This window comes from Bombus terrestris, chromosome 11 (assembly GCF_910591885.1).
Source record: "Bombus terrestris chromosome 11, iyBomTerr1.2, whole genome shotgun sequence".
NCBI lineage: Eukaryota > Metazoa > Arthropoda > Insecta > Hymenoptera > Apidae > Bombus > Bombus terrestris.
In genome coordinates, this window is record NC_063279.1 from 17,605,898 (window position 1) to 17,633,032 (window position 27,135).

At 31.5% G+C, this 27,135-nt stretch overlaps 4 protein-coding genes and 2 long non-coding RNA genes across 10 annotated transcripts; 4 read left to right on the forward strand and 2 right to left on the reverse strand.

Annotated features, from left to right (window-relative positions):
* Positions 1–206: 206 nt before the first annotated feature.
* On the reverse strand, positions 207–3,700 carry LOC100645093 (arginyl-tRNA--protein transferase 1). 2 transcript variants are annotated; one of them, XM_020865634.2, is made up of 8 exons: positions 3,348–3,700; positions 2,990–3,116; positions 2,734–2,867; positions 2,229–2,659; positions 1,808–1,969; positions 960–1,132; positions 626–887; positions 207–549 (listed from the first exon to the last, which is right to left on the reverse strand). In XM_020865634.2, the coding sequence occupies exons 1-8, from the start codon at positions 3,442–3,444 to the stop codon at positions 397–399; spliced, it is 1,539 nt and encodes a 512-aa protein (XP_020721293.1). In that variant the 5' UTR covers positions 3,445–3,700; the 3' UTR covers positions 207–396. The 2 variants fall into 2 exon arrangements, with proteins under 2 accessions (XP_020721293.1, XP_003399315.1); XM_003399267.4 differs by lacking the exon at positions 1,808–1,969 and adding an exon at positions 1,350–1,505 and having other exon boundaries at positions 3,348–3,696.
* A 3,142-nt stretch (positions 3,701–6,842) lies between these two features.
* On the forward strand, positions 6,843–16,379 carry LOC100645727 (prohormone-2). The gene is made up of 9 exons (XM_003399273.4): positions 6,843–7,000; positions 8,707–8,824; positions 8,900–8,995; positions 9,081–9,213; positions 9,310–9,522; positions 12,210–12,311; positions 12,394–12,476; positions 12,557–12,804; positions 12,948–16,379. The coding sequence occupies exons 2-9, from the start codon at positions 8,710–8,712 to the stop codon at positions 13,032–13,034; spliced, it is 1,077 nt and encodes a 358-aa protein (XP_003399321.2). The 5' UTR covers positions 6,843–7,000; positions 8,707–8,709; the 3' UTR covers positions 13,035–16,379.
* Positions 9,403–17,660, reverse strand: LOC125386025. Its single transcript, XR_007225842.1, has 2 exons — positions 17,308–17,660; positions 9,403–10,032 (listed from the first exon to the last, which is right to left on the reverse strand). It is a non-coding gene; the product is annotated as an uncharacterized LOC125386025 (long non-coding RNA).
* A 450-nt stretch (positions 17,661–18,110) lies between these two features.
* On the forward strand, positions 18,111–18,437 carry LOC125386024. Its single transcript, XR_007225841.1, has 2 exons — positions 18,111–18,200; positions 18,263–18,437. It is a non-coding gene; the product is annotated as an uncharacterized LOC125386024 (long non-coding RNA).
* Positions 18,438–19,382: 945 nt separating this feature from the next.
* LOC100645845 (mediator of RNA polymerase II transcription subunit 19) lies at positions 19,383–21,503 on the forward strand. Of its 2 annotated transcripts, XM_048410515.1 has the most exons (5): positions 19,383–19,551; positions 19,685–19,915; positions 20,013–20,169; positions 20,254–20,353; positions 20,446–21,503. In XM_048410515.1, exons 2-5 carry the CDS (start codon positions 19,729–19,731, stop codon positions 20,728–20,730), a joined length of 729 nt encoding a protein of 242 aa, XP_048266472.1. In that variant the 5' UTR covers positions 19,383–19,551; positions 19,685–19,728; the 3' UTR covers positions 20,731–21,503. The 2 variants fall into 2 exon arrangements, with proteins under 2 accessions (XP_048266472.1, XP_020721109.2); XM_020865450.2 differs by having other exon boundaries at positions 19,383–19,915.
* Positions 21,504–21,736: 233 nt separating this feature from the next.
* LOC100645958 (RNA-binding protein cabeza) lies at positions 21,737–27,078 on the forward strand. 3 transcript variants are annotated; one of them, XM_003399275.3, is made up of 8 exons: positions 21,737–21,891; positions 22,678–23,034; positions 23,125–23,197; positions 24,245–24,276; positions 25,761–25,894; positions 25,988–26,334; positions 26,428–26,685; positions 26,769–27,078. In XM_003399275.3, exons 1-8 carry the CDS (start codon positions 21,879–21,881, stop codon positions 26,806–26,808), a joined length of 1,254 nt encoding a protein of 417 aa, XP_003399323.1. In that variant the 5' UTR covers positions 21,737–21,878; the 3' UTR covers positions 26,809–27,078. The 3 variants fall into 3 exon arrangements, with proteins under 3 accessions (XP_003399323.1, XP_020721104.1, XP_048266481.1); XM_020865445.2 differs by having other exon boundaries at positions 24,248–24,276; XM_048410524.1 differs by lacking the exons at positions 21,737–21,891; positions 24,245–24,276 and having other exon boundaries at positions 22,693–23,034.
* The last annotated feature ends 57 nt before the right edge of the window (positions 27,079–27,135 follow it).

A 27,135-nucleotide genomic window follows, 5' to 3' on the forward strand; every position in this document is an offset into this window, starting at 1 on the left:
AAGTATTTATGCATGAAATTGAAAGACTGCATACGAGACGTACAATATTTCTTTTCAATTTAGTGTCTTAGTGTTTTGTACATTAGCTAAATTTGAAATTTTTATACAATTAAGTCTTTATTACATTAGAGAATAAGAGTAATATATTTTTTATTTGATATTGCGAAATAAGAGGAAAAGGAAGTAAATATTGTAGAGCGTATGCATAGCATGAAAAGAATCACTTTTATTTGATAAGAATTCATTAATTACACACTTATCATCACAAATACTTTATTTGAAGCTATTAATTTTATTAATTTCACTTACTAATAATTATCCATAATAAGATTCCAATTCGTCTTTTGATAAAATACACGATTGTTTTCATAAATAAGTTAAAACCTTTTGCATACTTTAACAGCGATAAAGTAACAATCTCTGTGCACACTTCATGCCAACTAAACTAGTATATTCTTTAATCTCATCTTCTTCATCTTGCGTGATGGTTTGAGCTTGTTTTTTATAGATTTCATACGGCATCGCAATTTGCCGATACAAAATTAATACCTGGAGACAAATGACATTAATTACAATAAATTAAACAATTTGTAATACTAAATATGAAAATAACATCGTTTATTACCTTACGAATATCAACTATATTATCCTCGTTAATAGCATCAATATCATCATTCAGTCTGCTATATTTTTGTTTATCTAATTTTAATAAACACGGTTCAATATCAAACCACGCATAAGTTTCAGGACATAATAGTTTTGATGGTCTCATTCGTGCCTTGTATCGCATTTTAGGACATGAATGTATGTAGAATCCCATGTAGTAATATTTCAGATCTTTTGCAACTTTATTTAATTGTCTTGTTAAATAAACTTCTCGAAGTGAACTAAATAAAATATAAAAAGTTAACAATTTATTGGAGATAATTCAAATATCAAAATGTGCCAAATGCACCAACCTAAATGTGCCAAGTGAGAGATGAGAATAAGCCGGATCATAAAAAAAGTAAACACTTGAAACACAAGATGGTAAAATATCTATCACACCAACTGCAATTAATTCATTATCTAACCAATATTGTTCATGAAAAGAACCATATCCACTTGGTGGTCCATCATCTGGTGTCCATGGCTTCAAAATTATAAACTCCTTATTTGTATATATTCTTTAGCCAAAGCAATGAAATTTTTAAGCAATATTTAATAAAAAGAATTGTAAAAATATCATACATAATTTTGTTAAACATTTTAATATATTAACGAACAACGTGAACAAATATTTCTTTTTATGACGTATAAGATTAGATTATAAAATCAGATTGAGATAGCAACCTTAATACAAAGTATACCTGTAAAGAGCTTTTTACAAGAAAGTTGAAGAATGATTTATCATCTGACTCCTTTTCTGTTTCACCATGAATAGTCATTTGATATTTTTTAAACAGGTTTGCACTTATTTTAAGCGTTTTAATAAACTCGTCCGACATTGTTCTCACCAATTTCATCTGATGAATTTAAACATGTGAATAATATTTGATGAACATAATGTACAGAATACACATTTAAATGTGGTCCACTTTGCTCCAATTAACCATTGTTTCAATTATTCAATTTTCAAAACAGTATTTTATACACATATTTCTTAATTAATATCTAATAATCTGTAATACTGTTGTATAACTATCTACTTTAACAATAATTATGTACGATATTATGTAAATGAAAATAAAAAAAATGTAATAATCCTTCTTTAACAAGTAAAGCTCTATGATAGCTCAGCAGAAAATTATAGAAATTGCAAAATTACCTGCAAAGGTGAGTTCACAAGAAATCCCATATATTGCATCTCTGTAACCTTTTCTGCTAGAACTCCATGTATTGTTGTTTGATATTTTTTATATACCTCATAAGATTGTTTCGAGGTATTTAAATATCCAGAGCTCATTGGTGAAGTTCTAACTAGTTTCAGCTAATAAAAGTCGTAAATTTTACAAAAATTTATCAAAATAATTACGAAATTGAACTAACAATGAACTAATAAGGAAACATTGTAACTAAACTGAACAGTTAAGAAAGTATGAAATAGTAAAAACATCAGTCGAGTATTTTTCAATATTCCCCTACCTACTTTGTAAATATTAAATAAATTGGAGAAAAGAGGACCAACATTTATAGAAACCATTTGCATGCAACATTTACTGATCTTGATAGAATAAATGTGTATCTACCTCTAATCTGTTGGTTCCATTATAAACTTCATCAAATATTTGCTCTAAACTTTTAGCCTGGTTTTCTTGTTTATTTTCTTTGAAAATAGCTTCTATTTCTTCCTGAGTTTTTCCTTGTGTCATTAATTTGTTTTGCTTTCGTTGTTTACGTAAAAGCTTTGCTTTCATACAAGGTATCCGAGTAGGATTCATTTCTACAGATTGTAGACTTTGAGGTGTACTATGAGAATCATTGTTATAACTTGATGCAGCAGGTATACTTTCAGTATTATGTTTTTTATTTTCTAGATCACGCTTTTTCTGTTCTTTATCTGATGTGCTAGGACGTAACCTTGCATTAACTTCATCATTAATAAATTTCACATTCATATCAGAAATATCTTTGTCAACTTTTAAAAAGTGCTTACTGTGATTAGGAATTTCTTCAATATCTATGAAAAAAGGTTTCATAAAATCACATGTTAAAGTGCATATTAAATAATAATTTAACATATTAAATCTTTACCAATGTTATTACGAAAATCTCCATCATACGTATCCATAGTGTCATCTTTATGTAATTCATTTCTTAAAAACTTTGCCATTCTTTTCAAAACCTTTTTTTGTGATTTAGAAATTTTAAATTGTAATGCTTCACATCTATTATAAATATTTAGATATATGAAAAATTTGTAATATAATTTGTAATAATATACACATATACATATTTTTTAATAGATAGCAAATTCGTTTTTAAAACATTTTATAAGTTTTAATCTTACTTAATTGTATACATTGGGCAACATGTTTGATCCATAGTAGATTTGTAGCAATAAGTACCACACCTTCTCCAACCTCTATCTACTAGAGCTTGGTAATCTTGAACAGTCAATCTATGTGTGCCCATACCTAAAATGTACTACAATTAAGAAAAAGATGCAATACAAGACATATTATTTAAATAACATTGACGCATTAATAAATGAAACTTAGCATGACAAGAACAAAAATTATACATGTATGAAATAATCATTGAGACTACATAACCTATTAATAAAAGTATGAAATACTGTATATATAAGTAAAATATTTTAAAGTAAAAATTCATAATTGATATTTGCTGCATGCTTTGATACTTGCCATGACTGAAATTTGTGTTTGGGCTTTTACAATAACCACATTTATATCCATCCTGTTCACCATAATACTCAACAATACTGTACGATTGTCTTGCCATATTTTGTTCTTTATTCACTCGTTTTATTATTGCATTGATTACGATGAATTAATTATCAACAAAGATCATGCAATCCACTTATTTATTACTCAACATATATATTTATATTAATAAAATTGACACCATCACGTATTTAAAAACCCAATCTACTAAACAGAAAGCGGTATTGCCACAGCCATCTTGTCATTTTTGAATAATGTTATTAAAATGCAAACTTTGCAATGTGAAATTAAATATTTCCTTTGTTTACATTTCTCATTCAAATGTTCTTGAACATGAAATCAATAAAAATGTGTTGTATAAACATAATTAAAAAATTCACCATTTAGTATCTAGTATCTATAAATATAAAATTGCAAGATACAATTTAGGATAGATATTACACATATGTATTTTCTAATATAATTGTATTTATAATAACATAAAACTTGAAAGTTAATAACTCTACGTGGAAATAATTGAGAAGCTAAAATACTGATATTAGAAAACACAAATGATATGATTATTTCTAGTAAATTAATAAATAATTATTGTATAACTATCATTTATTAAAAATACAAAAGTCTTTCAATAAAAATATAACAATATCATATTGATTTTTTAAATTAATCAGCAATTAAAATAATTTTTAATTATCGCAAAGATCTAAAATGGTATAATGCGTATACATTTTACCATTTTCATGAATGAAACTATGCCTCTTTTACAGCAACAGGCGTCTCTTACTACACAGAGTGAAACATCGATCTATTCCTTCGGGATACCCCCCTTCAAGCTGCTGGTTACAGTTTCCACTTCACAGGGTAGTATCAACAATCTGAAATACCTGTCCCACCATGGATTTATACTATTGTATCCAATATCACACATTCATCTATCATGTAGTTGAAATTTATTATTTTATTAAAACTCTTTAAATTTCTTCAACCTCTAACAATTATTTTTATAGCAAATAATACGAAAAACATCTAAGTTCATTTCCTGATATTAAAAATAGTAAATTTCTGTTTTAATATTTTGCAATTTTAATTCCTGTCTTAAGATGAAACAGAATAATTTCCTGCAAGTTGTAAGTCTCCACGAACACATATAACAATAGCTCAAAGCTTAATAAGTTAAGGATTTCAATAATTATTCGTATGAGAATTAAAGTATAATGACAATGACTTAAAGCTTAACTTATTATTGCTAATAAAAGTAGGTAACAGATATAGTAGTAATTTATTACCTACAATTATTATCTACGAATAAATTATTTTGATCCTGGTATTCGTACAACGTCCCTGAATACATCCATGTTCCCCTCCCACGAATCATTTCCTCGCGACGCGTATGCCCCCCACTAAGTTTTCGAAGCGCGGGGATTCGTCGTTTCCAGAATCAACGGCTGACGTCAATGGGAACAAACCTTCGGATCGAGCACGTCGAATGGTATTATTTCACAGAACTCGCCCCGTAATTACAATGATGGCATCGGGTCCTATCTTGGTCGGATGTATCTATCCTCCACGGAATACTCAAACTTCTGACAAATTTACGAAAATAAATAAAATAAATATGCCAAATGCATAAATTGCGTCTGGCAAATTCGCTCTGAAGTTCAAAGAAAAAATATCTCCCTCGGCAATGGTTGGGGGTGTGGCATTAATTTTTCTCGATACTTCGGCAAAAATTAACGACGGTCGCGTGCTTCTATTCTTCCTGACCTTTCGTATTTTGTGTCCCTTTATAATGAAATACAATAAAGGAATATTTAGTACTACTTTTTGAATATTGAATGAACAATATGATTAACATCCTTCTGAATCAAAAAAGGAAAAAAATCGAGATTAAAGATATCTTCTTTTTCTTTGTCATCGTTAAGTAATAAATCTATTGATATGTATTAGAGATGGCTGTCTTCAAGCACCTATCATACACGTCCCCGCAATTGTATCACCGCAAACGTTGTTAGTTGGCCAGAAATCCGACCAAGTGAGTTATACTTGTTTTTGTGCAACTACTTCAATTCGCGCAAGCGTGCAGCCGATTCTTTGGAAATAGGTCAATTACTGGGGTACGTAGTGCGCTAGGATGCGTCGTATTTCAAGTTAAATACTTTGCTAAAGCGGTTGTTTCCGAGAATTCGCCGACTCTTTTTGGAGAGTTATGGCTAAGTACGCAATTCCGTGCTGCTGCTCTCTTCTTTGTCCACTTGTTGTTGCTATCTGTTTTCTAAAACGATGACAACGAACAAATTAAAAGAGAACAGATTAAAATATTATGCACCCAACTTGAATGGATTTGCATTTTCTTCCAGAGTAAAGAATAATTTCTTCCTCCTTGTCGAACACGTCAAATTCTTGATTATTCATGAGAGAATTACATCTTGACAAGATGAAGAAAACATGACAGAATTTAAAAGCGCCTTGACCAAGGATATGACATCGTAAACATTTAAAAAATCTTCATCGATGATAAATACTTCGTCGCAAGAACATGTGAACGTCAGCATGACGCTGAGGAGAAGAAAAGAAAATTTCGCACTTCGGTTGATCTCTCTTCTCCTTCCCAACCCTCCCCCTTTCTCTCATACGCCATGGAAAATATGTGTGGGCGTTGGGTGCTCGTGGGCGTTATACGATGGCGTAGGCGTTTGGCCTGTTGCGGGGGCTGAAGAAAAGTGGCTGGGGACTGAATACGGAAAAGGGTGCTACAATTCCTCCTATACAGCCCACCACTCCACCGCTTGCGTTCGAGAGACAAAAGAAAGTACGGATTTGCGACGAGGACGAAGACAAGAAAAAACGATCCACGATATTGCTCGGAAAATATTCTTCCTTCAAAGATCGAATGAATTTCGGTCACAACATTGACTTTGAGAGAACACGTTCTAATTAAGAAGGATTATGCCTCATCCTGCTTTCTTCAATGAAAGCTGAATATCCCTGTTGTATAAAACTATCTTCACCTGTTTATGTACTGCTATAAACAATATAAAAAATTCTACTAAATCATCCTATCATAAAAGTTTCCTAAATAAAGCTTCCTTAAAATCTAGATGACATTATACGATGCCGGTTTTATTAAGTAGAATTAGGCTTAATCGAAACAAGATGCCACCGAAAAATTACCGGAAGACTTCTCCTCTTTAAATGGTGAATTCTGAAGATAATACACGACCAAGATGTGACATAAGAGACGATTTCAAGGATAGCCTGAGGATCTGGTCAGGTCATCGCGTGGGCAGACGTATTTTGTGGCACAATGGGAGTGTGTACATGTTCCGCGTAGAATGTCCATATAACCGTGCGCGTGTGCACGTCATATCACTTCGTAGAGACGCGGTAGGGGTTGCTTTCAGGGTAGGGGTGCTCGCCCACCAAGGTGGGGGTGGTTGATCGACCGTACCCTCTGCCAGTTTTCTAGTCGTCCTGCTCAGCCTCGACGTTCATTCTACGTTGATCAGCCGAACTCGCTAGTTCTCTGCATCTTTTGGAGAAACGCTCCCGTAAGAAGAAATCTTAGAAGACTGACCAGAGACCTAGAACGAAGAGAATAGTCGACGTTAAGTAAGGTGAAGGAACCTATCTTTCAATTGTTACATCTGGCCCTTTCCAATACTAATATTTTTGCTTGAAATTTGAATTACGACAGTGATCCTTCGATCGATTTAATTGGCCAACTTTCGTAAGATAAAGACCCGCTAAAATTGTGCGGGTATAAATAGGAGGGTAAGAATAGAAATTGTTCGATCACGACGATTTCTTATCAGCGATGTAACTATATTTCCTCGAACTTTAGTTCTAAAGATAAAAAGTTAATCTGATTTAAAGTTTCATTAGAATTTTGTTTCATACACGCGTACATTTAATGGTTTTAATTTGAAGATATCTTTAAATTATAACATGTTTGAAAAGGGTCTATAATTTCTAGTGTTAGATTGTTTGTTAAAAATTCGTGAAAATTGTTAAAACATATTTTATCGAGGCAAGTAATATTAATACCATACATGCGTCTGGATTTGTCAATGAAAGCACAGTCAATGAAATGTATTTTTAATTGCGAGTTGCATAGACGCGTATACAAACGCGATAAATGACTATAGTATTTCTAGACGCAACAAGTGTGCGATTTCTGGGTCTACTATATCCGGTTTAACTTTATTTCCTGGCCAGATTTAATTGCTCAATGCTATCACTAGCATCATATCACAAACTCTTTTTTGCATTTATTAAGCTTAGAGAATAATTATCACAGAATATATGATATTTTTTAAAATGAAGATAACAAAGATAAAACGGAAAAATAATACAAACGAGTGAATTTTTCGTGTAATGTTTAAATTACGTATGTATATATATATATATATATATATATATATATATATATATATATATATATATGATTAAAACATCCTTTTGAACTTTGACATTTCAAACTAATGGAATGTCTATAACGAGTAGTTGATTATGAGTCATGCCTCTGCTGAGATTTAGTTAATTGCATATCTAATTAGCGAAAACTCTCGTGTATCGACGTAAGCTGATTGCGTGTATGTTGAAAAGCACATGTAATTGAATTATCAGTATTATTTGATAAGACTATAGAGATTCCAGAATCTGTTTTGGAGTGAGATTCCAGTTCACTTGCCATGAAACATACTAATAAACGATAAACTACAATTAATTCTACTTTAAACAACTGATTCATGTTTGTTCTTCAGACTGCTGTCAAATCTAATTTATTTTTCGCTATTAAGAAATTTATTATTTTCTCAAAATTGCGAAAAATTAGATACTATTATTTGCAGTAGAATGTAATTTAAATTGTTACTTTAACGAAAAAAATATTGAATCATCGACTATTCTTAAAGAAAAAGACTTATCATCTTTATGGGTTTAAATCTTTACGAAATCGTACAAACATTTACAATTTCCTATCGAACTTCCGACATGTATGTCCGTTAATTTTTTACATGCAATGGAAATAGATTCCTGACATTTCGCATTATGTGACATTTAAGCTTCTTTCATAGTGACCTGCTATCTTCATTTACCTCCGCTCGTAAGGGGTGTAAACTTCGATCTGTGCAAGAAGACAACACTTTATAGCAACCATACTTCTTCTAACTGCACCCTTAATCAATTTCACATTTGATTAAAGGGTTAATAAACTTTTGCGCATAATCAATAAAGAAATCTTTAATTTTATCTTTTTAATAAATCTCACAGATTAGTTAACCAAAGTTTAGGTCAATAATGAATCAATTAATTTTTCCAGATCATGTGTGACTGGGTGTGGTTACTAACTCTATATTCCCTCTTCGTGGTAGCACAACCTTTGCCAACGAATCTGGCAGAGGATGCAAAGAAGACTGAACAAACAATGAGACCAAAACGTAAAGCATATTATGTTCTTTGTAGTTTATAATACGATTAATGATTTGTTCACTAATAAAACGTTTTGGTTTCAGCTAAACGGGCACAGGAAATGTTGATGTACGGCAACCAACAGAATCGTCAGCCGGAGAATAAACCAAGCTCATCTTATTCGTCTACCGTGGAAAAGAGTAAGTATAAGTAAAGAGTAACCATTTTTAATTATTTTTAACACCTTGTAACTATTTTAATTTATAATTAATCTTTTAATCTAAGGAACTCTAGCTGCATCAGGACTAGGTGGATTGAAAGCAGCCCTTACCGAGAAAGAAAAACCATCTCATTCTAATGCACCTAACAACGCTCTCTACGACCGTGATTCCTTTTCTCCATTTGATAGAAATTACGAGTTCGTATTCTCAATAAATTAAAATACTTCATTTTTTAAATTTCACATCAAAGTGAGTATTAACTAATGTATAACTTATTTCTGTTTCTGTTTCAGGGGATATGGAAAAATCCTGATGAACGAATTTGGATATGACATGCCTCAATGGGATGTTCCGTCGTATTCTCGTTACTACTTGAACGATGATCGTCGGAAGAGATCCGAGAAATCAACAGTCACCGGATCTACCACCATGAAACCGTCCACGACCACCTCCTTCCAGTCTCCAACATCTACTCAGCAATCTATGCAGGTGCAAGTAAAGAGAAGGTGAGTCAATCGTATTAATTTTTTGGCTATTATTATTAAACGGAAAAAAAGAAAATAAAGGAAAAAGTAGAAAATTATAAAAGGAATTTACTAAACAATTTAAATCTGATTCATCGATTGTTCGATCAATTGTCATACTATCTACTTCCTTCAGTCAGCTTAGAATTTCGTCAAGTTGTGAATATCGTTTACGAGACATTTATATCATATTGCTTCTATTGTCTGACGTTGCGTTGCGATGAGATTAGGATGTGTTAGGGCGAATTCACCTGTAGAACAAGCTGCCTTGGGCAGAGTGAATCGACTCGGTAACCAGTCTGTAATTCCCACCCCTGCGAGAACTCACCCTTCCCGCCCTCTTGCTCGGGACATCCCTCTTTTTCTTCGACGTTTCTTCTGAATGGGGATGAGAGGGCTAGCGAGGGCGTTGCCCTCGGCAGAAACGGCGGTGGACTTGACGACCAAGCCGGTTCAATACGACTTCGAGAAGCTGTCCTTATCGAAGTTGATCTGCAAAGCATATAGGATTGGTTTTCTCCTGCTTTGATCTACAATAATTTTAGGCTATAACGAAAAACTATATATACACATGAAATAGTATAGAATAATTGTAAAATATAAACACGATATTTTTCTTTCTTTTTTGTACTTTTCTTCTCTTTAACAACAGACTATATATATATACATTCGATAGTATAAGGAAACTCTAGATGTTCCGATTCAAATCGGAAGTCGATAGTTTCGTAACGAAGGCTATCGATGGTATTTATAGCGTTTACATAGAATCGTCATCGTTAAATAAGTGACGTAGACGACGACGCTGTACGATACGTCATAGAATGATCAATTACTTTGAAGTTTCTTACGTCAAACTTTTATTTTTACTCTCAAACGTAGTTACAAGTGTGAATCGCCTGACCTGTAAATAAATGTCACAGGTCACTTTGTGAACATGTACGCTAATACATTTATGGACGAGCTAATTTCCATTACATAGAAAAAATGATTTAAAAGTAGGCAATTCTTTAGATTGAACGTAATTCTAATATTTGATTATAAGTTGTTTTTTTACTTTTTAATATAAAAGATGGCTTTTACGACCAATTGACTCTTGGTAATAAGATTTCGTTGTCGGGCTTAATAATTCTATATCAATTTCCTTGGTTGCCAAGGCATCAAAGGAAAAAGGAGAAATAATTTGCAGGTATTGCGAAATCAATGTGACAGAACGCAGTAATGTTCACTCTGTTGGATATAGCACATTTTAAATATTGTACTTGAGTTACATTTCAATAATAGAAAAAGATACAAAAATTCGATATTAAATATTAATTAATTTATATTCACATTAATAAGGGAAAAAGTTAGTAAAGTATAAAGATCATATCGTTAGCGAATTTTATATATCTCTATGATATAGTTAAATTAAATTAGTTTAATTAAAATTTGCAAACGATAATCAAAGTAACGAACTTAACGGTTGCAAGAACTAATAACGTAGTATGTACATATAGTAGGAAGAAAAAGTTATCCTCGAAAAAAGTTTTACATGTCCGACAAAGTGATCGCGTCAGCTGAAAAATTTTCCAATAAACTGCGCACGTTCACGAGAACGTGCAAATTCTCTCACAGCGATGTACGAACACGTATTATATGCACAGTTTGGCGCAGTCATCGAGACGTTCGATACTTGTGACGCAATAGGGTAGCTTTCCAGGGGTTGGGTCCACGAAAAGTTGAATGGAACCAGCCAGTAAAACTAGGTCAGACTTGACTATTACGAGAATAGGCTCCTAGTTAGCGCCGACTCCATGAGGTACAGTAATTCACGGAGTTTGTCCGGAATTTATATTCAACCAACTAAATTCAAACTAGTTTCAACTTAACAATAGATACTATTGTTATCGGAAACTGGAAAAATAGAAATTCAGGTTTTGGATATGCAAAATATGGAACCTAGTATCATTAACTTTCGACCAGATGTCCACGAATCATTTTATTTCTTTCGTCCTTTTTCATAGATCAATTAAAATTTCAAATTAATTAATCGAAATCAATTATTTTTAACGTTATGTTTTGTTTGATCTGTATCTTTTTCTGTTCAATTTCCCGCCATGTTAAAAAAGGTATTCACGATACATTTCGAACAGTTTCCCTGTTCTTTGTTTATCTTACATGAATGTATAATACCAAAGAAGTAAATGGAAAAGCTGAATGAAACCACCTGACGAGTCAAATCGTTTTGGCATATGGCCAACCAATCAGCTGATGATATTAGCCGGTTTCGTCATATCGATCATCCACAACAGAGGATGTACCAAGCATGCTCGGCGGACCTGACCTAGGACAAATCGTATCAGCGCAAACGCGTGCAGTGCAATCTCCTCGTCGCGTCGTATTGGCGGCTCAGTGTCGTCCTTTTGTTTGCCAGCTTTTTCCATTCAACGTACCTCGCGTACTGATGCTCAATGATACTGTGCACGCATGATTGCATTACATGCAATAAATGCACTTTAAACTCAACCTCCATAGAAAATCGATATTGTTCAGAAATACGAACCTCGAAAGATTGCCAGATTATCCGAATATCAATGAGAACTCTATCCGAAGATATATATATATATATGATTTTACAAATTAATTTTTTTTATTTAAATATGTTTCAAACATGAATGTTGGATTTTCAGCGTCCCGATTTATCAGGAACCACGATTTAAAAGAGAATTGGATATTGACCCGCAAGATGTTTTAACACTCCTCTCCCTATGGGAAAATGAACGCCACAAGCGGTAATAATAATATACATATGTGCAATTAACTGTAAACAATATAATTATCCTGGGTTTTAATTCAATTAAAATATCTTCATAGAAACTGGCATAAATATATGAACGATGAATATGAAAATGTAGACGATGAAGACAACCTTCTTGAAGAAGAAGATGCTCGAAACAGTAAGTCGAAAATATTTTAAAATTGAATGTATTGATATTGTTTTGATATGTTTAACATTCTGAATTATAACTTTGCAAAGTCATTCCTTGGATGGATTCTTCGGCGTACCCCCCTCGACATTACAGCGTAGAGTCTTTATCACCGGCAGATATTGGAATCGTTCGTACTCATCCATCCAGTTATTACGAACAATACGAGAATCAGTACGGACAACAATATGATGCGACTTCTCAATACGGCAGTCCTCAGTTTGGTTTGGTTTATCCTCAACAGACTTACTATAATACCCCCGAGAAAAGGTTTATGGTCTCCAGGAAACGCTCGCAGGTAATACATCCGATGAACTCTAGAAACAATTCATTAATCTACAAATAAATGATCTTGAGAAATATAAAGTATATTTATACTTATAATAAAATTTACAAAATTCTTCGATTTAGAATCGTATTGGTATTTCATTCGTTTTACAGACGTACGATCCTTACTCCAGCGCGACTCAGTTTCAAATAAATCCCCAATCACGGGGATATCCATACCAGCACCACCTGATCTACTAAATCGATATCAACTCGACGAACAGCAACAAAATTAGCACGAAACTATCGAGAATGTATTTGAAGAAAGTGAAAGATCCTATCGATGAAACACGGAAAGAGGGTAACGAACTGATGTTTTCGGACTCATGTATACGCAAAGAGGAACCAGACAAAAATTTTGGGCTTTCTTGGCGAATGTTCCCTCTCTGACGTCTTCTTCATTTGACTATTCTGTCTTTATTATGAACATAGCGGTACGTGCTTGAGAAAGACTACACTTATTTTAACAAATACGGTGCTCAGAAAGACTATTCATAGCTTACAAGAGTCTGCTGAAGAGACAATAGTTCTTTTGATTAACTTCTTAATCGTGTGGTCATCGATCATCGAAATGAGTAACAAAGAAAAATTTGCGTAATATTTTTTCAACATCTTTCGAAATCCTTAAAAAGTATTAAGAGAAGCCGATGGATATAAAAGCGTCTTTGGTTTCAGTGTACTCTTGTATTTTTCCGCAGAAAACGATGAAACTTTAAGGCGCAAGAAAAAGGCACAACCAGCGCGATGACTGAAATCGTTGAAAACAATCGTAGTTATTCGAATCAAATTACCCTCAAACTTGGTTCACGACTTTTCTGACTGATTAAAAAGAGAGAAAAACGACGAATAGTTTTTTTCATGAATTAGCTCGAAGATAGACATAGCACCAGATCTGATAGATAAACATAGTAGGTATGAGAAAATGATTAATATGAAATGAAAAGATGAAACGATACTTCTAATTCGGTGACCTAGAAAAAGGTAGATGATTTCTTACCAAAATTTAGAGCGAAAGATGATGCTGAAAATATTTTATAACTTTCTCATTACGTTTCACATCTACGGATATGTATATCTTGTTATAAATATATATACATATACCTATAATATGTTGAAAAAAATGAACAAAATAACTGAAGTTCGATCAAGTTTATTTATACCACTATTATATATTTCAACCCCTTAATTTACTTTGCAAAAGGCAAGAGATAAATGTTAAAGGTACACAAATACATGAAATATTGAAACACGTTGTATATTGAGTACTGCAAATATCAATTTGAATCCAATGAAATCGTCGGTATTTAGAGTTATAACAACATATCTTCTACTGGATTCATACCTTATATTCAACGTGCCGACATGACCGATAATTCTCAAGCCTCCTTTACTTTAAACATGATCGTCAATTAATTTTTCTAACCGTGTACAAAATACATAATCGCAACATTTATTGTCAATGAAGTATTGATGAGTGTCAATGCATATTTCAATGATATTCACTTCTATGGCTGACTAAATAACTTTCGAAAATAAAAATTTCACAACTCGATTGTAATCCTCGATGATTATCGCTTCCAGTTGTTTGACAAACATTATTATTGAATGATACTAATAATTTCTATTACGAGTTGGCATTAATAGAAAGCAATCACGTTAACAATGTCTTATCGTGAAAGTATTTGCAAATTCAATAAAAATTAAAAGAAGATAAAATTATGAGATTTATCGAGTACGTGAAATTTTTTATTCTCGTCCTCTGCTGCGAATGTAAAGTGTAAAGCACCGTTATACCGATAATCCATCGTCTTACCATTGTCAGAAAAAATAAAAAAAGAAAAATACAGAAAGGTAAAAAAAAAAGAAGAGAGAAAGAAAAAAGTACATAAATGTATCTATACAAACTACACCGAGTGACATTTAATGTTCTTGTCGATCGAACCAAACACGGCCTTCCATAGAGCAAACGTTCCGAGGAGACTGAGTAATTTTTCCTTTTCGTTCCTTGTTGTTTGATCAGTATATGCTTAAAACGCGTATATAATAATATAACATATGATATTGTAACGGTAGGAAAAAGGAAAATCTAGCGGATGACTGACCGATCAATTGGACACGTGACGATCGGCACGAAGAAAATCTTTTGTGCTATATATTTTTGACGATCCTTTAGCGTGTAATTAGAATTACGTAGACTAAGTAATACCAAGAGGGAATGATTCAGTATTTACTACTTATTAACATGTAATTAATGTTATAGATAATGAAAAGTATCGATTATATATTGTGTATGATTAAAGGAATGTCAATCAATCGGGTTTGGGTTTGGGTTTCATTGATACGCCGTAATGTTTCGTAATCGAACAAGGTATTTACTCGAGAAATTAAACATTTTAACGGATAATTGTTTGAAAAATATCTCCAGATACTGTATTCTGTGCGTATTCTACAGCTACAACTTCTCTTGTTGAAACAAATTTATTATCTTGAAACTCTATTAAACCGTAAAACATTACAGTCGCGAGATTTTTCCTAATAAAAAAAAAGAGGAAATAAAATTAGAATTATTTACTTTGTAATGTGACTGCTACCTTGACAAATTAAGGAGAAAAAAGAAGGAAATTTCGTTTTATTTTTGGGATGCCTATACTGAATCGTGTAATGATACTATATTCTTACTACAAATTAATCTTCAGACACCATATCTTTTTACAATAAGAATAACGAACTGTTAAACGTCGACGCTAGGATAGTATCGGTAGTATTATTACACTGAACACGGAACCATTCCTGAAGTGGCTTTTTTAAAGTCGACGGAATAAAAAGACAAAACGATTTAATATCGGCCAAAAAACCTGTTCAATTGTTACTGTGCGATATCAAAATGACGATCATTCCTCAAATTTTTCTTGTATTTAAACTATTTTTAATGCATATTCAGATCTAACGCATAAGAAGAAGAAATAAAGAAACGATATTTTAATGGCAAATTAAGAAAATTGTCGAGATCTACCGAACTTCTTGTTGTTAATCTTATAGAAATATATTCTAGCATCTTGAATTGTAATATTAACGTTTAAAGAAAAAAATATTATAAAAAATATTTTCGCTTGTGACAAATTTATTAAAAAATTGGACATCGTGATCTATGGAAAGATGATAATGATAACATTCGAGTAAATTATAGCAACGTGTATTTCGGAAACAGTCGCGAAATTTTATGAAAGATTTTTTCAACGTTAACGATATGCCACCGATTGCTAATCGACTATGCAAATTATTGTAACTGAATAAAACGAAACTGTGTGTCAACTATGTTACTTTAAAATGAATATTATATACATATTATATCGTAAAACTTCATATCAACATTCAATTACATGTACCTACGTGTGCATTTTTAAATCAAAAAGTTATATCATTCGGCGTCGTAAGTATTTTTCAAACCCGTGGTGCTTTTGATTGAACAATAACGCATTATTGTAATTAAATTAAATCATAAAAAATAACAAAAAAATAAATAAATAAATAACTATATTCTACTTATAAGCGCATTCATCCTGGAATATTGTTTTATCTGCCTTTCTTTATTTAACCCATTCGTGCTCAATGTTTCACATACAACATTGAACTTTAACAAGTTATTAATTAACTAAATGATAAATATATTAATTTTTAGCAAAATTAATCTTAAATCTTGGTACATTACGCCTTCTTCATAGAAGCATAAAAAGATATATCACTTTTAAGATGAATCTCTTGAATCTTGAAGTTGAAGGGCTGAATCTTTTTTTGAAGAGCTAAATCTTCATAAAATTATATTTTTAATATTCATATTTTACTTCAAATTCTCACTTGTCCAAATCTCATTTTATACATTCACTTCTCGTTTTTTTAACTCATATATTCACAATAAATTGTAAAATTATCCAGGAAATATCCACATCGTGTGATGTTCTTCATATATTTCCCTTTATAATTATTGAAAATTACTAATCTACTATTCTAAAAATTGTATAGATAAAAGAAATTTCTACTGGGTGTTTCGCAGCTGAAAAAAATTTGATCCTCAAAAAATAACTGACCAAAATATTTGATTTCTGGTAAGGTAATGAAGAATGATGAACTGTTAAAAATGTCCCAAACATAAATTGTGCTTAAGATTTGAATTCTTATATCTCTAATGACATCATACTAAGAACAGTTATTACTATGTATATACTTTAATGCTCTATTTTTACGTTACATGTCCTTGCTAAATATTGTTATCGTGATGTTGCTCGTGTACATTGTATAATTCGAAACATGTAAAAACAGATGCCTGACGAGTCGCACAGTGATACAGCTGCGATATCACTGCGACGTGGTATGGCATCGCAACAGTCTATTACGCGATTACCATGGACATAGGAATATATGCCCATGACGAGATTATGTACTTAGAAACATACATATCTACTATCTACATACTTACCTGTGACATTACAACGGTGTCGTGTCACTCATATGCATCATATCATGAACAGATCTACGATCGGATCTACATCTTTTGTTTTATTTGTGCTAATATTAACCTTTAAATTCTTTTGAGCACCGTCGAATAAATGTTATAATAGTTCTGCAAGTTCGGCAAAATCGATAAATGACAATGTTAGAAATAATTACTAGTTTGTACCATTCATCACGTGCACATGGCAAAAGAAGCGCTCTCTCAAATATAAAAATTCTTAACCACCGATTTTAATTAATAGAGAGTACGGTTAAATGCATCTAATATTAATTTTATAAATGGTTTTATTTAGCATGCAGATGTCAATTGTAGAAGACATGATTAACTCGTTTGAATATTGCGGTTCAGCATAGTGACACAGAACTTATTCAATTGCTTTGCAATCACCCATTAACATTAAAGCAGAAACCTATGATTAAATTATTAATATTGCATCAGTACAATGAGTAAATTAGTGATAAATGAGTACAATAGATTTAAAAATATTCATAAAATTGATGGAATCAAATTTCTTCGCAGAGCTATTGTTTTATTCATGCCAAATCAAATTAAATTTCATTAGGTTTACTTCTTAAAGCTATTTTGTGTACATGGAAGGTATGGGATATAGAAATATATGGTTTTCTATTTCGAAAAATTGCAAATACGACAAATTTTATGGGTTTACACAAGCCGTTATATATATCACCTATATATCACCTATGACAGAAAATTTGAAATTGATTACGTTAGTAACTGTGAAAATAAAATATTTATATGACATATTTAAATTAAGTTTTAAATCTTGAAATTATACAGTTATCTTATTGAGAAATGAGCAAATCAAATCGGACAAACAGACCCGGTCATATACCAATGTATGTAACTTTAATGTATCGTAATATTAATATTGCACAATTAATACAAAACTTACTTTCAGAGGAAATAAAAATACACAGGATACTAACCATCGATATTATAAAGAATTTTATGAACGATTAAATTTATCTATCGATGATTATGTAAATATAACCTTACTACGGTTTACTTATATACAACAGTAATTTAAATAAATTTATGTGAGTAAAATATGAAATAAATTCTGTATTACATAACATACATTTTTTATTTTCTACAATTATAGAAAAAAAAAGATACCAATCAGAAATATACTGAAAAAATATATCGAAAGAAAATGTTTTACATGCATATACTCTTCAAATATTTCTTTAAGAATCAAAGTGATATGAATAAAAAGATATTATTTCCTTTAGTAAAACATATACGAAAAGGACAAAAATAAGTACAAATATAAATTTATATAAATTTATCATTTTTTTTAATAAACTTTAATTATATAGTACTTTAATTTTGTCGAACTTCTTAATCATGTAATTTATGATAAGTTTCCTTTGCTTATAGTTTCTTATCTATATACATAAATACTCTGTATATCTTTTGATCTAGGATCAACTGTGTACAGAGTATAGATTTTTGGGTGTATTATATCATATATTAATATGAGAAAATAAAAAATAAGAAATTTTTGAACAGTACATTGTTTCGATAATAAATGAAGATGAAAGAAATAGTTTATTAAGGTTAGCACACATAAGTTTATCTATAATGTTTACATCAGTATATGCATAATTAAGTACTGTAATAACATAAAACCTTGATTAACTTTTTCTTTGAAAACTAAAAATATGGATCTTTGTTACAAATAATAATAATTCTGTTCTATACATACTGTGTAAGAACATAGACTAGGAATAAAATAGACTTAACACCCAATTCATTTTTGTGTTGCATTGCTTTAGGGGTTTAAGACCGTCTTATCGTTCTAATGTAATTTTCGACATTATCGATTCAATGTAGAATAAAATTACATTTATAATCGAACATTGAAACGAAATTTTAATATGAAATTATATATAACATATACGATAGAATACTAAAACTTCCAATTTTTTGCATGATCGGTATTTCAGAACATGAGACATGGAGTCTCGTAGTCTCATATGATATCACATCTATTCTGTCCTTAGTCAATGGTAAGAAACCAAATAAGTAATGAGACAAGATGCTAATAAAACTATCACTTAGCGTCTTATTTAGTTTATGGAAGAGTAGATTGCGGTGATAATTCAAACGTGTAATGTTATTACACGTATTTTGTACAATTGAGTTAAAGGAAATTAGAAGAACATTAAACATATTGTAGACTTAGTATGTGATTTGTAGTATATGTTCGTTGTACATTTTATGATAGTAATCAGTTGTTTGAATCTTTTAATGCACAGTGTAAACATATATCGGTTCACCAAAGAAAATTTTAACTATCATTAATGCTCTCTACTAGGGCCTATTAATTATAGTGAAGCTGTCATGAAGTAAAATTAAAGGATGATGATGGGCGATCAGTTTCGTAGCAAAGTGGAGCAATACTCACCAAAGTCATCACCCAGGGGTGCACGATCCCCTGTTGTTTCACGTCAAGATTCAACGGGGACTCTTAAGACAACCATTTCCCTGGGTAAAAATCCTTCCATTGTACACAGTGGGCCATTTTACTTGATGAAGGAACCCCCAGGTATATCAACATTTTGTTTCGATGTGTTTTAAACAATTATAAATCATAACAATTATAATCATAAACAAATATATAATTTGTTATTAAAATTTTCTAGGAGAAAGTGAACTCACTGGGGCAACAAATTTAATGACCTATTATGGGCTAGAACATTCTTATAGCAAATTTAGTGGGAAAAAACTAAAAGAACAACTTTCATCGTTTCTTCCAAATTTACCTGGAATTATAGATAGACCTGGTCATTTGGATAATAGGTACATCAATATAATTTTTTATGTATCATATTAGACAATATATTTCAGATACTCTATAATCATTATTATAACTTCGTATTTCAGTTCATTAAGATCTGTAATTGAAAAGCCTCCAATAGGAGGAAAAGATTTAATACCACTAACCAGTGTTCAGTTAGCTGGTTTTCGTTTACATCCTGGTCCTGTAAGTAAATGCAATTATATTATAGCACAAAAGTTAATTAAGTAATTAAAATACTCAAATAACAAGCATAAAAAGCTTATATATTTTTGTAGCTACCGGAGCAATATCGTTATGTTAATCAAGCTCCACAAAGAAAACACAAAAATAAACATAAAAAACATAAACATAAACCAGGAGAAGTACCTAGTGGTCAAGAGGCAACAGCAACAGATATTGGCGGTTCAGATACCCATGAGAAAAAGCATAAAAAGCAAAAACGACATGATGAAGAGAAAGAAGCTAGAAAAAAGCGTAAGAAAGAGAAAAAGAGAAAAAAACAAAAACACAGCCCTGAATATAGTGGTGGTTTAACACCATCTCAGCATTCCAATTCGTGATCTTCAATTTCACCTTTTCTGTTTATATCTAACATTTGATTTAACATCACAATTTTTGTAGAAAAAATCAAATTTATCTTTTTCATTAAGAATAACATACATGTATAGGTAATTATCATATAGAATATAAGTTATGAACATATTATTTTTGATCAAGGAATTTTTCGATTATTACGAAGTTATACATACTATAAAATCTATTTCCATTATTCGTGCTTTTCAAAATATGATACCTGATTTTTGATAATGAAACTTTAGTCTTTCTTTTACTGTGTTTAAAGATGTAAAATTTTTTCCTTAGAAGATTGTATACTATTAGTATGTACTATAGAATCAATGATATAGGAACGTATTTATATTTACATATATAGGTACGAGATACACATGTTGCAATATATACTATTCGATTCATTGAGTCTATCAATTTTTCACAAGCAAAAGTTAATTTCAGCAATAGCCGTTTTGATAAAAAAGTGGCAAATCCTTATAAATATTAATAAATTTAGTTTATTAATAAATTATAAGGTATAAACATGGACGAATTAGTAATATGAAAATATTGGTGTATTACTGTTGATGTAAATATTATATATATATATATATTAAAGAAGGCAGCAGTAATGTTACTGTATTAAATATGTTTTTTATGATGATTCTTAAAATGCTATCAAGTTTGTTCAAAAGTAAAATCTAAATCATGCATTGTATCGAGAATTTAAAGCATATGTAGCATTATGATACGAAATTAATAAAAAAATCATGAAATATAAAAATGTCTATTCTTTTTCTTCTTTCCCTTATGAAAATTTTTGGAAAAATATTAAAATTATTTGTGAAACATCTTTTACAAATTAGTTTTGGAAATATCACATTGATAATTAAATATTATTTGCTACATAACAGTACATAATTTCAAAGAATTTGTAAATATTACTACTATAGTCAACTAACAGTTTAAAATTCAACTCAGTAGCAACGCCATCTATTGCAGAAGACTTCCGGTTGATATAGCCAATATCCGGTAGTGAAACGCTAAGTTCTACCGTTCTACCATTGAGTGAAGACCTTTCAGATTCGTTGTTGGAAAATCGCTTCATTCCCGCCATTACGCGCTTTTTGTACCGTGTAGCAATTTGATCGCAAGCACGATGACGGATACCCGTAAGTAAAAAAACCTCAAATTTTTACATTAAAACCTGTAATTCTCTTTACAATAGCAGAAAATTGATTTTTTATCAACCTAGGAGAATACTTTTCAATAAGAAATTTCTTGAATAGTACGTGCTACTATAATTTGTTATATTGCCACGTTTAAAGCTCCTTCTACTATTTTATCTAATTTATAATGCGTTACTAAACTATTATTCGAAACTATATTTAAATATAAGTAATTGTATACAATTATGTAAAATGATGGGCTAGGATACAAATTTAACGACCCTGATTTTCTGACTCTGTACATTTTCGCGTAAACTTATCGATCGGCATCCAAAGCGTCTCGTCCTACTTTTTTACTCCATTTTGTATAATTTGATATTTAAATGCCATTCTTATAATATATATATCTTATATATAATAGCTAAATTTTTGTGATATTTCATCACAATTTGCATTATCCCGCGTATTTTTTGTTCAACCCATAATGAAGTATGAGTTACATCGCTAGTACCATGAATAAATTTTTCTTCATACTATAATTATAATTATATTTTTAAGTTATAGAAGTAAGAATTACATTTGTTTCAAAACACACATTTACTAATAGAAAAATGTCAAATATAAAAAAATTTAACTAATGAAATGGTACATGATAAAAATAAATCTGAACTTTGAAATATAATTTTTAATTTAAATTTTTCATGTCATATTAATTAAAGTTTAATACAACAATTAATGTTTTCTATCAAATTCTACAATGATGTTCAATTTTTTTTATATGTGTCCTAGAGTATTCGAATTATCAACAACAGGGGTACAATCAGTACAGTCAGCCACCACCTTCTGGTGGTCAAGATACTTCGTATCCGCCACCTTCTAGCAGTGGTGGTGGTGGTGGCTACAATCAATATAGTCAACCACCACCAAGTAGTGGAAGCAATTATGGCAGCGGTTACAACAGTTACAATTCCAGTGGTGGCCAAGACTACAATCAATCACAAAATCAAAACAGTTACCCGAATAGTTATGGCAGCGGAGGTGGTTCTGGAAATGGTAGCAGTAGCAATTATAGTGGCAGTTATGGTCATGGAGGTGGAGGCAGTGGTGGCTATAATCGTAATAGTTCTGGTGGAGGCTATGGTGGAGGTATTTTAAATATTATAACTAATTTAAATGTAATGTAACTTTTACTTTGAAGATATGATTTGTTATATATATATATGTTTATGTACATAGGTCAAGGAGGAGGTGGTGGCAGTAGATATGGAGACCGCGGGGGATACAGTGACCGCTCTGGCGGTAGTTACAAGTAAGTTTATTTCTTGTATTATTTATATATACATATATAATGAAGCGAAAAAATATAAGGCCAATAAAAAAAAGTTGAATTATGTATCAACAATATTAATCAATGAAGAGGTAAATATATTCATTGAAGTTAACAAGGTATGAAATGAAATTCTTATGACAGTAATGAAAACTTGTTGTCTCTTTGCAAATGGCTTTATGCCCATTGGGCGTTAATATGTTTGAAGTGTGCCTACAGGTTTAACACAGGTATAACTGGTAAAGGTATAAACAGGTTGTATATGACAAATGACGTAAGATGGTATAATGTCTGGTACATACTGATTTATATTACATTAAGTGATAATATGATGTGTATACATAATGGTTTTGTATTGATTATACCTGTAAAGCGGTTTATACTGCCACTGGGGCCACTGTTGTCTGAATAGTACTACTTAGGGTTATCGACTAGACAATCAAAAGACGCCTAAAGTTTCATATAACAGAGAGATTGCAGTTTATATAATAGAAATAGTATTATTATATAAGTTGGAGTTTTATTGAATATATTGGTGTTTCTTTAATATATTTTGTCTATTTTTCGTAATAGGATATTAATGTTGTACTAACATCACAGTTGTTTACCCAATATAATTCATAATTTTTTATTCCCATCTTTACTCTACTGATTTTATTATATATATGCTTCAAATATTAATTAATACGTAGTAATCTCTGTCAATACTCAGATAGAAGATTCATGTACATTTGACGCAAATAGGATAATCTCTTACGCAGGATTGTCTTGACCAATTTATTTCTCGCAAAGTTATTAATAACAACTATGCGGAAAAAGAACATGATTTTTGCATGCCGGACGTAACGGACTAACATGACGATATACGGGACTTATCTGTAGTTTTAAGTAATATAGTGACCACAGACATTTAGACAGTAGGTACATCAAGAAGAGAGGTGGCGAGCAGCATTTGATTCGCCATGCATCGATCGATCGATCAGTCTGTCCATGAGTCAACTCATTGGTATATCTGCTTCTGTGTTTTAGCAGTGGCGGTGGCCGTGGTGGTTATAACAAAGGTAAATGCACCAGACTGTCTGTACTGGTCTGGTGCTATTCAAGCTTTCACTCTAATATTTAAAATCTAAATACTCGGTTACTCGTATTATATGAAAGGGCTGCTATGCAACATTGTTAGGGATTCATTTTCTCTGGTAATTAACACTCTGCCAGAATTCAGCAATCTAGTTTTAAAAAAGGTGTAAAAATACGTGATAATATTTTTTACTGCAGCATCATAAAGACTGCGTTGATCACCAATTGCTTTTTCAATAAATATATGTTAATTTTTTATGCGCTTCTACGTATTATAATATTTATAACAAGAGCAGGTAACGTTATTTTTTATTTAAAAGGTTACACACATTTAATTATACTGATTTGAAATACAAATGCGCTATGCGCTTGGCACATTAAGTTTCATTTGTGTATGTATAAAAACGACCATGTTTATGTACGAGCTGTTTTATATAAAAAGAAACATTTAAAGGTATAAAATCTTTACCCTTAATCAGCACTTGTGCTGCTTATACTCCAATATCTTAATATTTTAAAATATAACTCAGGATAATATTAAGCAAATATAAAAGGCAGCTGGTGAATTAAATATCTACCTATCCCTAATTAATCAAGGCTTCCCAAAAATACAATATAGGGAAATGGTAAGAATAAAAATAATGTTGCAGCCCTTTTGTATGTTAAGCTGCAACCTTGTGTTCTCTACATATTGTTATATGCTACTAAGAATGTTAGGCCAATGAGTACTAATACTTTTGTTACTGCACGGGTCGAACAAAAAAAAAAGCCTTTGAATTGATAATTTTATACAAGGTATTGAAGACATAATAATATGTATATCAAATAATAGAGGTATAATAAATGAACAAATTAAGAAAGCTTAAGTGTTGTCATGGGATATCACTTATTAGTAGGCAAGACAAAATTTATGTATCCTGAAACTAAAACTAATGTCAAAGTAATTGTATGTTTTCAAACATACATAAATTACAAAATTTTTGGTATATAATAATAGAAAAGAAGTTTCTTTTCACTTGGAAACACTATTTGTGGGTAATGGTCATTAAAGAAAGTAAGAGTTATTACATTTTCATTGTTACAATAAGTAATAACTTCTAAATATATTGGTAATACTACAAGAAGAAAGAGGAACAAAGTATTTAATTGCTTAAAATAATAGTGCTTAAGTTTACTTACCATTTTAAAATTATCTTAAATATGAAATGTGGATACATTAGGGAGAGGTATTTATATGGGATTTTCTTATAATATAAAAAAAAGCATACTAGATTAAAATTCCAAATGGTTTGCAAAATTTCATTCCTCCAAGGTGTACTGTGTTATTAGTTGTTTTTAACCCGATACAAAAGTTTTCCACTTGTTAGCTTAGACTTGAGTAGGTTTAGGGACAGTAGATTTGCAAGTATTATTCCTTACTTCAAGGAGTACTATGGTAGGTGAAATGTTAACTCCTATCAAATTACAGGGGGCTACGGTGACCGCGGTGGTGGCAACGATGGGATGGTTACACAAGAAGATACTATTTTTGTATCTGGTATGGATCCTTCAATTTCGGAAGAAGAAATTTGTCAACATTTTGGAGCCATTGGTATTATCAAGGTAAGTCACTTCACTATATACAAATAATGATAGTAATCACAAAGTATATTATATAAATAAACATTTAACCTTAATATCTTTCAATGTGTACAGCATGACAAGCGGACAGGAAAACCCAAAGTATGGATGTACAAAGATAAAAATACTGGTAAATCAAAAGGCGAAGCTACTGTGACTTACGATGATCAGAATGCTGCGCGTTCTGCGATAGACTGGTTTGATGGAAAAGAATTCAAAGGTCGAACTATAAAAGTACAAATTGCCCAGCACAAGAGCAGTTGGCAAGGTAATCGTAGTGGTGGAAGTCGTGGTGGAGGTGGTCGAGGTCGTGGAAGTGGTGGTTTTGGGAGCCGCGGAGGTGGTGGTGACAGAGATGATCATCATCGTGGTGGTGGTGGTGATGATCGACGTGATGGAGGTGGTCGTGGAGGAGATTGGAGGTACCGTTTCACTTTATCTATATAATGATATATATATATATAGTCCACTATAAATTATATATTTTATAAATTCGTTTCATATTGTTTAAATAGGTGTCCTAATCCAGAATGTGGTAATACAAATTTTGCTTGGAGGGACCAGTGTAACCTTTGCAAAAGTCTAAAACCAGAAGGTGCTGGTAGTAGCAGTGGTGGTGGAAGAGGAAATCGCGGTGGCGATCGAGGTGGTCGAGGAGGCTTCAGAAGTGACAGGGGTGGTCGAGGTGGAGATAGGGGTGGCCGAGGAGGCTTCCGTGGTGGAGATAGGGGTGGAAGGGGCGGACGGGGCGGTCCAATGAGAGGCGGTGGAGGGTTGGTTCCTAGAATTATTTAGTTGTACTAAATGTGTCCTTGAAAATAACAATTTGTCATTAATTTTTCTTGTGTGATTTCAGCCGAGGAGACAGAGATAGAGATCGTCAGCGCCCTTACTAAATGTAATTTATAAAGTGATTGATAAATAAATCACTTATTGACGTATTGTACACAATTTGTACACAATCTTAATGTATGTACATTTGTCATAACACAGAGATCATGTGTTACACTTCATTATCATCGATTTGTTTTCTCTTACATTTTTTATATATTCACAACAATCGATGTGTGACGTGTAATTTTTGTGTTTTATATACGTATGTAAATGATCGTCATATGTGTAAAGTTACATTTTAATAAATAAGACTTCAATTCTCTAACACTAAATCTTATATTATTTTTTGTATTTACAAATACCATTTTTAAACATAAAAAAAGACTAGG

Bases quoted from the DNA above. Each gene is read 5' to 3' on its own strand.
- LOC100645727 (XM_003399273.4), top strand. From the start codon at position 8,710: ATGTGTGACTGGGTGTGGTTACTAACTCTATATTCCCTCTTCGTGGTA. The intron at 12,312-12,393 runs GTAATAATAATA...ATATCTTCATAG, and splicing joins GAAAATGAACGCCACAAGCG to AAACTGGCATAAATATATGA. The intron at 12,805-12,947 runs GTAATACATCCG...TTCGTTTTACAG, and splicing joins TCTCCAGGAAACGCTCGCAG to ACGTACGATCCTTACTCCAG.
- LOC100645845 (XM_020865450.2), top strand. From the start codon at position 19,729: ATGATGATGGGCGATCAGTTTCGTAGCAAAGTGGAGCAATACTCACCA. The intron at 19,916-20,012 runs GTATATCAACAT...AAAATTTTCTAG, and splicing joins CTTGATGAAGGAACCCCCAG to GAGAAAGTGAACTCACTGGG. The intron at 20,170-20,253 runs GTACATCAATAT...TTCGTATTTCAG, and splicing joins CCTGGTCATTTGGATAATAG to TTCATTAAGATCTGTAATTG.
- LOC100645958 (XM_003399275.3), top strand. The intron at 23,035-23,124 runs GTATTTTAAATA...TTATGTACATAG, and splicing joins TGGTGGAGGCTATGGTGGAG to GTCAAGGAGGAGGTGGTGGC. The intron at 26,335-26,427 runs GTACCGTTTCAC...TTGTTTAAATAG, and splicing joins GGTCGTGGAGGAGATTGGAG to GTGTCCTAATCCAGAATGTG.
- LOC100645093 (XM_020865634.2), bottom strand. From the start codon at position 3,444: ATGGCAAGACAATCGTACAGTATTGTTGAGTATTATGGTGAACAGGAT. The intron at 1,970-2,228 runs GTAGATACACAT...GACTTTTATTAG, and splicing joins ATGGAACCAACAGATTAGAG to CTGAAACTAGTTAGAACTTC. The intron at 888-959 runs GTTGGTGCATTT...TATTTTATTTAG, and splicing joins CTCTCACTTGGCACATTTAG to TTCACTTCGAGAAGTTTATT.